Source organism: Pelecanus crispus, chromosome 13, assembly GCF_030463565.1.
Source record: "Pelecanus crispus isolate bPelCri1 chromosome 13, bPelCri1.pri, whole genome shotgun sequence".
NCBI lineage: Eukaryota > Metazoa > Chordata > Aves > Pelecaniformes > Pelecanidae > Pelecanus > Pelecanus crispus.
This window is the reverse complement of record NC_134655.1, coordinates 4,748,029-4,761,270: the sequence shown is the minus strand read 5'-3', so window position 1 is coordinate 4,761,270 and position 13,242 is coordinate 4,748,029. Positions and strand designations below refer to the sequence as shown.

The window sequence follows — 13,242 nt, the reverse complement described above, 5'->3', positions numbered from 1 at the left end:
TGCTTTAAAGCAGTAGTATGTGTTGCTGCTGAAACAGGCTTTCGTACCTTCCTTCAGCTAGACATTCCTATTTTTCCTCTGGGGCTTGTGTGGCCATGTTCAGAGCTGTCAGTGAACTGATCTCACTGAAAACAAGTGTCTTTCTAAGCTGGGTTAGGCTTCAGCCTGATCAGTGCCTTCGTGCATGTTGTGTTGCAGCCCAACTATTTGTGTAGCTGTGATAGGAACATGTGGCGTGAGGTGGGAGGGACCATGTTTTTTCACAGCACCTAAGACACAGTTCCCCCTCAGAATAACTGTGAATACACTATGCTATTTTTGATGAGCAGGACTATTGGGTTCTGCCCATTCAAATTAAGTTAAACAAATGGATTAAGAAGCTGTTCTTTAGATATTAAATAGCGTTAGTCCATGGCCTTTTAAAGGAGGACTTCAGAAGGTGCTGAGCATACTGGGTTTTTTGGTCACAGTGTAAGGGGTGCAACTCCTAAGACTCAACTGGGTTGCAAGTTCCTAATATATGATCTCATACAAGCTTGGTGCCTGGGATTCTTTCAAGAACAGCTTGTAATATCTGAGCTCTGAAGGCATTTCGGATACTTTTCCTTTGTGTGCAGATACAAGAAATCCATGCCCCTTACAAGGGAAGAATATCTTATTCTTAGACTCCTTGGATATATGGTTGGACTGGATGATCTTAAAGGTCCTTTCCAACCTAAACGATTCTATGATTCTATATTCTTAGAGTTCTGAGTTTCAGAAGAAATTTATCAGTATATGTCCCTAAGATCCCTGTATTCTTCTGCATTTATCATGGCAAAATTTAGTTCGGATGTGATCCAAGGTCAGCTTTTCTTTTCACTGTTGGATACAAATTGCTAAGAAATAGTTAAAAATTCTCAGATTTTAATCACTTTGTCAAGAATAATTACATGATTGGTGTCTGTGCTTCATAGATGTTGGCCTGAACTGCACTAATATGGCCCTGTAGTTTGGAAGGTTTACAACCCCAGCAAACAAGCACTGACCATTACATCTCAACTGTTTCATCTTACAAAAGAAGTCACAGATGATATTCTGAAGAAATTTGATGTATTTTGAAGAATACAGGTCATGTCAGAGGGGATTTCTTTATTGCATTAAACTATATATTTAACACTACTGTTTGTGGCTCGTTTGTGTGGTTTTTTTGAATGTGTTGATTAGACACTATAGTTCTAATTCTGTTAAATTAGTGTTCTTCAAGTTGAGGAAGAATTTGTGTTGACTAGTGTTAGAATCTGAGGCAGGTGTTGTTTTCACCCTATCGTTTCAAAAGGGAGAGAATAATAAGGTTGCCTGTTGCATCACTGCTTCCATTCTTTTAATGTTACTACAGACATTTGTACGTGAATCTAGTTCTAAGTGGCCACCTATAGTTAACTGTCTTTAGACTCTTTCTGATGTTCACTGTTTTCATAGCAACGGTAGGGAGCAAGTACATTCCTCTGTTGCCACATGTTACAGCCAGGCTCTTACATGTATTTAGGCATCGAAATGGGCTGTCCAACTACTGCTTTCCTGAATATTTTTTTGCTCCTTTTTTTTTTTTTAAAGTCTTTTTTTTTTTCTTGCCCTATGAGTATACCACATCTATGTAAATAAATGTCATGGTTTCTCTCCCCATAATTTCTATTTATAAATATTTAGATTTCAGGAAGAAGTTCTAGAAATGTAAATTACTTGTGCATGCTTTAAAACTGCATCTATCTCTGATTTCTTAAATACTGTAAACTATTATTAGAGTAGGTGGAACTATGCCAAATTCTTTTGTGTACCTGTTTAATTGACTATATCTTGCTGCAGCTTAAAGCATAATTTTAGGGTGTTTCCCAATTATTTTTTTTTCTTCCTATCCCCCAAGCAAGAGTCATGTTGAAGCTTATAAGCTGACAGTTTTGCCACATCTGTGTAGCTGATTGAGGGCAGTTGCATTGCTGGCTACTCTGGATTTATCACTAAATGAGATCAGAATCTGACTCCTCGCCCATTCCCCAGGGAAATGATGGGTTATAGCTGATACATCTTTATTCTGTTACGGAAACAATCCTGTACTTTCAGGACTGGAAGATGAGATCCGAGTTGACCTGAAGCTTTCCTATTTATGTTTCTCTTTAGTAGCTTCTAGTCTGAAACAAAAAGTATCCGGGTTTCCTCAGTTCTTTCTGTGCAAGCAGCACTGGCTAGTGACTGTCAGTTTTTGCATCTATAAGAAAATGCATTGCAGACTACCCAGGGACTTCAATCTCATTGTATCCCCAATGATATAATGCCCTTTTTTGGGGAAGACTTTTACAATGTCTATTCAGTTTTAGTATGTTCTTGCAAGGCAGCAGGCAGTTTTTCCTGGCAAATTTGTAGTATCTGAATCTTCATGAAAACAGTGTGCTATGTGCAAGGTGTGCAATAGGAAAAGTGTGGAGGCAGAAGCAATGTCTGAAAACTGTTCTCACTTATGGAATCTATACACTGTTGAAGTAGAAGACAATGTGAAAAAAATCAACCCAACATCATCTGTATTCCAGAGAGCTGGATCAGCTTGGTTTCTCCCCCTGTCCAACTTGCCCACATTTCTTTCTCCAACCAGTATTTTGATAAAAAATAGTGATTATAGTGCAGCTATTTCCTCTGTAATTAGTTTGATACATTTCCCTTGGGAAGTGTCTGGTGTAATCCCTCAGCTGTTCCCAAGTATAGTCCTTCAAATCATCTGTTCACTCTTGGGGGTAATTTGCTGGTAAACTCCACAGGAGTTGCTCTGGCAACAGTTTCCTCATGCACAGCTCTCATTGTTGCTGCTCACTTTCAAAGTGGGTTTGGAAAATACTCATTTCATAGTTTCAATAGTGAAGTTTACTACCAGCATCTGTTGCCTCCTGTATTCCTCTTGCTTAACTGTTTGGCTTCATATGTTTCTCTTTCACTTTAAAGGCCTTGGCTTCCTAATTCTGTGACAGCTTGGAGTGGAGACCGCAGAGTAGTTGCATTTTAGAGAACAGTTCTTCAGCCTTAGACGACACACAAGGCCAACCCTCTGCTAAAAGTCTGTTCTAGTAACCCTTTGCAGATGTTACTTTCTCTAACAAAAATGTGAAGCGTGACCAAGTTGAGATTAGTAGGCGTTGTGTAGCCTAGCTAGCACCTGACATATCCGACATGCCTCTTGTACACGGGTGTGTTTCCTTAGTGTGCAAACACAGTTCTTGCCAGAGCTTGCTCCAAAGTCTGGCTCTGTCTAATGTTTTCCTTATCTGGCACTCCCAAATTCCTCATTCTCTCTCCTTCAGGGACACACTAACCCTTTCATATCTTGCCCTGAGATAGTAATACTCCTCCAGTCTCGCTTTTCAGATGAGGTAGCATGCCAGCTGTGTAGCACCGTGCAAAAGTACAGCCTGGCACTTTCTGTGCAAAAAGACAGTCTGGACCCTGACTGTCAAATGTAAGCTAGCCTCAATTTATGATGCAGTTTCAGTATTTCCACAGGGGAGAAAATATGTTTATCCTGTATGAGAGAGCAGTATGTGACCGACAGTAAAAGCGGAGTATGTTTACATTTAAATTAATTGGAAACCAACTTTAGCAGACCAGTTAACGAGCTGTCCATTCCTATCCAAGGAATCCTTCTGAGTCTCACTGTATAGGTAGGACTAAGTACAGCTTAGTTGTTTCCTCTGTAAGGTTGCAGCTCTTGCTTGCATGCAGCCTTTAATCTCTCATCCAAAAGGCTTTCCTCTTGTGTTTCCAAGGAGGCGGTATAGCAAGTACTGGAAAAGAAGGCAGAAAGAGAAGCCTTGTTACTCTCTGAAAATTTTTCTGAGATCTCAGCATCTTGTAAATGTTTTGAATGCAACATTTAAGTTCCTGCACCCCACAGTGGAATATAAAGCACCTACCTAAGCAGTACAGTGAGAAAATTAGGATTTAAGAATGAGACTTAACACTGCTGTCATGCTCAGCATACAGCTTATAGCAAATAAAGGGGAGATGAGCAAAGCCTTAATACTGCCTTTTGCATATTGTGCTCAAGGCTGCAGTTAGATGCTTCTGTCTGCTTGCAATCCCCAGTCTTCAGTTCTCTGCTGCTGTCCTGAAGATCTGAGATTGCTGGTTCAGTTCTTTTGCCTGACTGAGGAGAGCTAGGCAGGATATCCCACGTTCCTAGAGAGTGCCATAGCTGGGAGACTGCCAGATAATAGATGTGGGAGCTGCTACTCCCGTTCTTGCTGAAGCGGTCCAAGAAAATAATTCAGGATGAATTGGTTTAAAGAGAATGTGCAAAAGCCTGTACAGCTCTAACCTAGTGATTAAGGTACTTGTTAGGATGCAACATTTCTTTGGCAGTTCCTATAGTTGTTGTGAAAAAATAACTGGGGTAAATAAACAGAAGGTTTTTTGCAGGTAGGAACCAAACCTACCAATTGAATCAAACCCACCAGCCAAACCAAACCTATCTGTAGAGCACTAAGGAATAACGCTGAAAAACTGCCTGTTTCATAAGCAGTTATATATACTGGTTGATGTAACAGAGCTGTAGGAAATATCTGTTTACACAGTTGAAAAGTGTACCATAATGTATATATGCACAAAAAGGTGTATTAATTATGGTATTTCCTAACTTTTCTGTACCAATTGAAACCTTCATATTTACTGATTTTTGTGAATTTATGACATACAAGGAATAAAAGTAAATATTTTATGAATTTGCAGCTATGCATATTCTGAAACTGCAGGTAAGTGATGATGTTAACTTACACTAACAAGTCCAAGGGGGGCATTTGATGGTATATAGTATTTGTTACACTACTGATGGGCTATCATGGCTAATCATTGCATAGTTATTTAGCAAAATATGGTTGTTGCTTGAGAGTTTACAATTTTACCAGGAGGTGACAGGTAAAAGGAATAAGAAACTTTATTTCTTTGCTGTCTTGTGTCTGTCTCACTTGATTTAGATTGTAAGCACTTTGTTCTATATTTGTACCATGTTTAGCCTACACTGCACGACCAGGATCTTAGTTGCTTTTATATTACAAATGACAATCTTGCAACTGTGAAATAATAAACAACAGTCACGGCATCGCAGCAATCTACACTCTTGTGAGAGTTTTTATAGGTATTGCAGCAGAGGTGAGTTTTTGTGAGAGACTTAGTAACTCATAAAGCTGGTTTTATAGGAAGTGGGGAGAGTTCTGTATATTTAAGCAGCACAGGAGAAACGGATGGTTGAATTGTTTTGGTACATACATGGCTTAAATACTGGATAAATGTGCTGTGAAAACTGTTTAAGTAGTGCAATTAAAGGCAATGTATTAGTATGTTCAGGAATTGCTGTAGCTAAGCAGGTGAGATGTTTAATCACAGTGTTTCTTTGTCTATATGATGATTTCCTACAGAAAACCAGAAAGATAACAGGTTTTCTGAATTTCTCTATCATAACTTGTGCTTTTGTCACGTTACACCACCACCACCTCCTATTCTTCTTGTAGGGTGAAAGAGGATTCCCAGGCTTGGAAGGACAGCCAGGTTTGCCTGGATTTCCAGGACCTGAAGGACCACCTGGTCCAAGAGGCTCAAAGGTAAGTCCCAATTCACTTGAATAACATGAAAACGCTAGGTAGCGTTAGCTTGCTTGTAGTGCTGATCCTAAATCATTCCAGAACTCTTGATTATCATTGGTTTAATAGTCAAAATGTTCAGCTGTTGGGATATGACATAGGTTTTTTTGTTTGGCTGGTTTGAATACTCAATCAGAGCAAAACATTGCTCTAAATTTCCTATTCACCTACACACGTGCTTGCAAACTTGCAAACGCTACATGCGCGCTTGTATCCTTTCACTAGGTCCTGCAGATTAAGGTCAAAGAACAGGTTTGGCAAGGTGCTGTGATGTAGCTTTATTAGTCCTTGCAGTGATGTGCTCCATCCCTTAGTTCACTGATAAGAGCGGCGTTCCACTGTCAGCTGCCCGGAGGGGTCCCTCCACAGAGGCAAACTGTTGTTTGCACCTGGTGGCATTCCTGGGCTGGTTTTGGGTGGGGCAATGCAAATGAAGGCCTCACTGAACCTGTGCAGAGACAACTGATGAATGCTCCTGACTTTCCCTGGGGAGGTTCGGTTTATTTTTATTTGCTACTGAATTACATCATTATGCTCAGATGGTGTATTATATTATTAAAATGTTGAAAAGCCTTCCTCTGAATGCATTTATATTTAATATACACAAGATTATCTGGGATATTTCTTTTGCAAATGCTCACAGTATAAACTAACAGAAGCACATCAAAAAGAAGCAAAGAAAATAATACATAGGTGATAAGAAAAAAATGAAATTCTACCCTAACAGAAAAAATTAATTGGATATAACAAGAGTGAAACAACAGGGGATCTTGGACTAGAAACTTTGGTTATATTTTTGTTCTATAAATGCCTTTTCTTCTCAAGATTTTGATACAATGTTCTGCATTATCATAGTACAAAATAGTAATGGTACAGTCTCATTTACATTTAATCCTGTATATCTTGTTTTGCCCACAAGAGGCCACTGTAGGATGTTTGATGGAAGCACATGACAGGTATCTGCTTATAAGGAATCTTAAATAGCTTTGATTTTTTAAAAAACATTTCCTCTAAGTCATGGTTTATCAGCTGTAACAAATACTTTCCAATTCAAAGTCCAACACCCAAAATAAAATAATTTTGAACCCTTTACTCAGGAAATGACAACTAATATAACTTTTAGTCCCTTTACTATAAACATGTAGAAGAAATTTTATGGTGCTTACAGTTTAATTTGATAGAAAGGCAGACTGCAAACTTGAGTGTGTTTTTCTTCTTTGGTTTGTTTGTTGGTTTTTTTAGGGTGACGATGGACTTCCAGGGCCTATTGGACCCAAAGGAATCAGAGTAAGTAATGGTGCAGTTTTAGGGTGATATATTGGAGTCATCGATAAAGACTGCCAGGCATTGAGTGGGTCCTCACACAAATGGTGATTTATAGGGGAAAAAAAATTAACTTAAATCTGAAAAGTAATTTATCTACTAGCTAGAAGAGATTGTATTACTTTTTAGAAGTAATATAAGATTGAATAAGTGATACAATCTTAGGTATTGCTTGTGTTGCTTTCATAAACTCATTAGGGAGAGTAGCCCCAGTACTTATTTGATCTGTTTTGCTGTACGGGATCTAAACACTCTCCAGTAACTTTGCTTCAATTTATTCTGAAGTAGACACAGTATATGTATGGTTGTTACGGGAGAGGTTGATTTGTCTGGAAATCCTTTAGGTTTTGTGCCTTTGCTTTTTCTTTTTGTCAGACCCCTCAGCTGGTGACAGTTGATGCATCTCTGACTTCAGTGGGACACAGCCATTTTCTACACCATGAGTGTTCATTTATTTTCTCTATATAGCTACATGCTATTACATTAGTTGTTCTGCATTGTCTTCTCTATGTTTTTGTGGATATTTCCCTGAAAGAAGGGTAAGAACCTTGATGGCTGTCCAGCATGGCATTCTTTTTTTTACAGGTGATTCAGATGTGTCTGTTTTTCTTTACTTACATATGCACAAATAGGTTACGTTTAGTAAAATCTTGGTAAATCCTTTTGCACATCCGTTTGTACCATACCATTTAAAACATATGTGGTTAATTTCCTTCTAGGGACCGCCAGGGCTTCCAGGATTTCCAGGAACACCAGGACTTCCTGTGAGTAGGAATGGGCTGTATAGATATGAATCTGTTCCCTTTTGTCTTTCAGGCCCAGAAGAGCATCCTACAAGCTAATTCTTTCCTCTTTTCCACTTTAAAGGGATTACCAGGGCAAGATGGACCACCAGGACCTCAGGGTATCCCAGGATGCAATGGAACAAAGGTAGAATCCCTTTAAAATTCTTAACAATGCAACAATAATATGATAAAGAGCTCTCGTTCTCCTGGCTGTAGCTAATAGGTTTAGTTTATTATGTGCAGTGGTACTTGCTGTTATTGAGTTGCGCAGTTAATTCCAAGATAATTCAAACTTGCACACACATCTGACAGAAAGGGTCATGGTCTGGTACTTAAAGCACAAGTTTTGCCAGAAACTGCCAGCACCAAGATGCAACATTTATACTCTGCAGCCAATGTAGTTACATTCTTTGTTCTAATTCTTAATTTTATAGTTAACAACTGAGAGGAGTTGATAATTTGATAATTCTGATAATTTGATCATATACTGCATCTCATCTTTGTAGTAGACTCTTGCTACCAAGGAAAACTCATTACCTAACAGTGGGACTTTTTATTTATTAGTTTTTAATAATATTGCATTGAAAATACTGATTCAGTATCCTTGTTGGAAGGAGTCACTTTCATTCTAACATGTTACTTGGCTTCAAGTTATGATCTTTTCATAAGAGAAGTTGATCTTCTATAGCACTATGTGTGTTTTATAGTGGTATAGTACTTTGCCTGGAAGAATGTGGAAATATCTGAATGTGGAAAGTTCTGTTTCAGTCAGTTGTGTGATTTAACACACTGTTTATCCTATCACTTGTTACAATACAATTTGCTACCCTGGAGTCATAAGCTAACAATGAAACTGGACTTTTCAGTCAAAATTTGTTTATCTGTTTTTGTTATGTTTTGGTTTGGTTTTGGCTAATCGTTTTCTTTGTCCCTAAGGGAGAGCGTGGATTCCCAGGCAGTCCAGGTTTTCCTGGTTTACAAGGGCCTCCTGTAAGTAAAAGATTTCCAGATCAGCTATGTGTAATCCACTGAAAGACTTCTACGTAGATCTGTGAAAGATCGGATAAATATCAGCCTCTTTTTGCAGTTGATCTTTTAATAAATAAGAATATATTCTTTTTTTATGGTTAATCAGAATATTTTAGATGTCAAATAAGAGTGAGCTTTTCTGCTGCATGCTGTGGTAAAGCTAATAAAAAGCCCTTTGAATTCTCACATGCTGAGATGCTTTGCCACACCTGCAGAAAAATACAAATACATGCATATGTGTCGGAGAACTAAGATCTTGATGCTGTCATTTGGTACATCTGAAGAGTCTTACTGGTGATTAATGGAGCAGAAAAAAGAGACAGTGTAGGGTGTGTAAAACACAAGGATGTACAGCAAAGTGACTGTCAGAACCAAAGTACAAACAGAAAGAAATGTAGTAGACAGGATGGATAATAGGAGGCAATAAAGAAACAAATTGCTCGGAAATGGAAATGTAGTCCCTTTAATCTCAACATTCACTGTGAAAGAACTTCTCTAATTTTTTCAATTGATCCTGAAGATCATAAAAATTTTATTTTCTCCTGTTTCCTATCTTTTTTTTTAGATTTCTATCTTTAATGCTTGCCTCGTGGCGTAGATCTGATTAGTCGTTTGCAAATAACATACAAATGATTTATTTCTGTTAATCTTTCTTTTATTTTTCTGTTTCTTTTAAACAAAGGGACCCCCTGGTCTGCCAGGTATGAAGGTAAGTGTTCTCTACTCACATCGAAGTACTAACCAGGCGTGGGTGTGTCCAGTGTGATCCGGCTTAAGTAACCTGCTTGCTTTTATGCAAGACCATGTGCATCCATTGGACTCTGGACATTTTGCAGAAAGCTTGGTGTTTCTAGGCCACTTCAGTGCAACTAACTGGAAATTCTGCGATAGCTTTACTCAATTTGGGTCAGTAGTTCCAGAAGTAGCAGATTGTTTTCTGAAGCTGGTTTCCTTGGGAGTATGAGGGACAATGTCTGTGTTGTGAGGTATCAAGTTAGCAAAATGCCTACGAACACCCAAATGCACCAGTAGTCTACGGGTGCATGCTCAAGAACACTACTAGAGACTAAGCAATAATAACTTAAAATATCCAGTGAAGAGAATAGCGCAACATCTTATGTTCCTTTTGGAAACGTGCTCTCTACTGTATAGATTACTGTGTAGATGGCTTTTTCTCCTAATGTAAATGGTCTCATAATCTGATTTTGGACCTTAAGGACCCCCTTTTAAGGTTTTTTTTGTTGTATCCTTGACCTATTTGAGCATGGCCCAAAATATCAGTTTTGGTTCAAATCTATTTGAAAGGAAACTTGACCCACAGAATTATTCCAATAAACTCCTGAGAGGACAGCATAACACTGGTACTGGGAAATTGTGACTATTAAGCTGAATTGTTTTTCTCAACTCCTTTTTTTTCCAGCTGTTTTAAAGATATTAAAGGGCAAGCTGATCAGAACATGCACTTTTAAAACAAAGATCTTCCCTGAAGTCAATAAGAAACTGCGCTTCAATATAGAACACAAAGCATGACTATTATTACAGAATACTCAGCATTAATCTCATGAGGCGGGACATTGGAAAAAGCTGAATGTCCCTTTTTTCTGTTGTGTCCTACCCATTGCTTTCACATGGGGCTGGAATGTATCTTTCTTTTGTGAAGCATTTGTATTTCAATCCCCTAATCTTTTGGAATTTAAATCAACACCAATATATTTGTACATATAAAAAGAGAGCTTTTAATAGCTGGTAGTTTAAACATTTAAAGAATCCTCCAAATATGCAAGGATCTCTCCTAAAAACAGCTATTCTTGGAGAATCTAGTAGTTATACTAAAGAGTACTGCTAGGGTCTAGCATAACTCTGAGTCTCTCAGAGTCTTAAGAGGCACTATGTGTCCTTTGGAGTCAGAATGGTGATAAAGAATTGTAAAATGTGCTATTAATTGAAGTCAGCTCTTTTTCTTCTAGGGTGAAGCAGGTGAAATAATTACATCCTTGCTGCCAGGACAGAAGGGCGACCCAGGATTTCCAGGTCTTCCAGGGATACCTGTAAGTTGTGTAGAGTACTATTAGGCTGTGTTCTGCCAAAAAGATAATGTGAAAAGTATTTGCATTACAGCACAATGGGAACAGTTGGTGCTAGGGGATCCATATGTTTATGTGGAGAAGCAGGGCTCACATTTAATGCACCTCTAGTTTATGGCTTGAGGGAAAGTAAGTGCTTCCATATTGCTCTTAAGAGGGTGACCCACAGAGGCCAGAAAGGTCCCCTGGTCAGGAAAGTGGTGTCTAGCAGAGAGGAGTACTCGGTTACTTACTTGCTTCTCTGTTTCCCCTGCCTGTTCCCCCTTCCTAGACATTCTCTGTATCAGTTCTGGAGTTCCCTTCCCTTCTTCACCCTGAGGTAAAGCAAGTAACATCTGCCTTTCTGGGCTGTAGCTACTATTTTCAATGGTGGGAAGAGAGGGTAATGTCTCAGCTATTCTCCTCATGTTGCACCACCTCCTGAACAGTGTTTGTGTTCTCCCAGCAGTCTTCTGTGAAAACAGCTAGTGACTCCAGGCCCTGTGCTTCCCCACTGAGCCATTCATTGCTTTAGTGGAAGAACAAGGGGAGCAGAAAATGAGTCTATCAGACTGGACAGAAGCCAGAGACTCCCGTTTCCTGGTACAGAGAGGCAAGCCCCAGGCATTCTGACCAGACTGAGCCTGCTAGCATTTCTGTTCCTCTGATCTGTGCTTCCCTATTGTCTGGGAAGGGAGGAAACACAAATACAAAGTGTTTTGTTGTTCTCTCTCAGTGCATGAAGAGAAAGAAAGCACAAAAGTAGTTCAAAACAAACAAAAAAAGCATTCCCTTATCCAAGCCAGAGAGATGTGTTGATGTTGAGAGCAGAACACTCCTAACACGATGTACACTCCTTTAGGCCTTTCCACAAGGACAGTTTGGTAGGTTAGTGGTCAGCTACTTTGATTTGACTTGTATGGGGTGCCAGCTGTTGGGTTTTTCTGACCTTGAAGGTCTCACAGTTTCTTTCATAAAAAGATGCCTCTCTCATAGCCTCCTCCACTTTCTCAACAGGGCCCACCCGGCTCCATGGGAATACCAGGTCCAATTGGCCCTCCAGGGCCACCAGGTTTGACAGTAAGTTTCTTTAACCTGTTACCCATAAAATGTTAAATGGGGCAGTTATGTCTTTGTTCCATGTCCCAGAGGCAGGTCAGTAAAGTGCAGAGATCTTGGTAGTCAAGACTTGGTATGAAGACAACAGCAACCATGCATTCAGTTCACCCTGGAGCTGCCATTGTGCACGTTTAAATGTGATACGTTTGAAACAGCCTGTTCCCAGACCTTTTTTTGCTTTAAATCAGGCTGAGTCTTTGTTCAGGCTCCTTATTTGTGTGAAACCTGAGGGACAAGATTTAGCTTATTTAGACCAGGACGATTCTTTCCTTAATGTTTAATACCTGACTGTTTAATTTTATTTGACTCTCTTATTTAAAGGAAGAACTAGTTTCTTACGTATTTGTGAAGTTGAATAGCATGAGGGAGAGCTGTCAGAGGAAGACAAGGTGCCTTGTTAACATGGGTATAATGCACAGGAGTCAAAGTAGCAACATTGTTCTTTTTATTCCCCCCCACAAGGGGCATGTAAAGTGCTTGGAAATTACTCTTGTTTGTTTGTTTGTTCCCTTTTTTAATAGGGACCTCCTGGTCCACCAGGGCTGCCAGGACCTAAGGTATTTTCTTTCCCTCATTGGTGGTGGTGGTGGTGGACTATTTTGTTTTTCTTCTTGTTCATTTGTGACTTCTAAGGGCTGATGAGTTATACTTTTTGCAGGGTAATATGGGTTTGAATTTCCAAGGACCCAAAGGTGAAAAAGTGAGTAGGTGATCATGATGATATTTTTGCTTATTACTTCCAAAATACTTATGCATACCATTTTGGCTTGTATTGCCTGTAACAAACTGCCATCTTCTTGCACATTAGGGTGAACAAGGTCTTCAGGGACCTCCAGGGCCACCAGGACAAATTGGAGAACAGAAGAGACCAAATGACATTGAGTTTCAGAAAGGAGATCAGGTGAGTGGGAAACTATATCCATCTGCCATGAGCATGTAATCAAGCTGCAGCCTCCATTGGTTTGGCTCATATATACTTACACCCTGCTTACTGGAGAGATTCTATTATTTGTCTCAAAGTACTGATTATTTCAGGCCTGAGTGCTTCTCCTTTAATACAATGCAGGCCAGTCACATTATCTCAGTTACTTCCCTTTAGTAAAATAACTATTCTTAAGAAACTCTTTTAAAGGAAGCTCATGGTAACAGTAAAAGCAGTTAAAATACCATCATTCCTTGGAACCCCCAGCCTGGGATTTTCAAAGCTGTCTTGGGGATTCAGATTCCCATTAATTAACCAGCTATGTCAACCACTGTGAAGAAGTC

At 39.3% G+C, this 13,242-nt stretch overlaps 1 protein-coding gene across 1 annotated transcript in view; it reads left to right on the top strand.

Moving 5' to 3' along the window:
- COL4A5 (collagen type IV alpha 5 chain) overlaps nt 1-13,242 on the top strand; it is an 87,728-nt gene that overhangs the window by 32,234 nt on the left and 42,252 nt on the right. Inside the window, exons 3-13 of the mRNA XM_075720776.1 lie at nt 5,529-5,618; nt 6,900-6,944; nt 7,700-7,744; nt 7,848-7,910; nt 8,702-8,755; nt 9,477-9,503; nt 10,762-10,842; nt 11,875-11,937; nt 12,498-12,533; nt 12,635-12,676; nt 12,785-12,877. Coding sequence (XP_075576891.1) covers nt 5,529-5,618; nt 6,900-6,944; nt 7,700-7,744; nt 7,848-7,910; nt 8,702-8,755; nt 9,477-9,503; nt 10,762-10,842; nt 11,875-11,937; nt 12,498-12,533; nt 12,635-12,676; nt 12,785-12,877 — 639 coding nt within the window. The remainder of the gene's footprint in view (nt 1-5,528; nt 5,619-6,899; nt 6,945-7,699; nt 7,745-7,847; nt 7,911-8,701; nt 8,756-9,476; nt 9,504-10,761; nt 10,843-11,874; nt 11,938-12,497; nt 12,534-12,634; nt 12,677-12,784; nt 12,878-13,242) is intronic.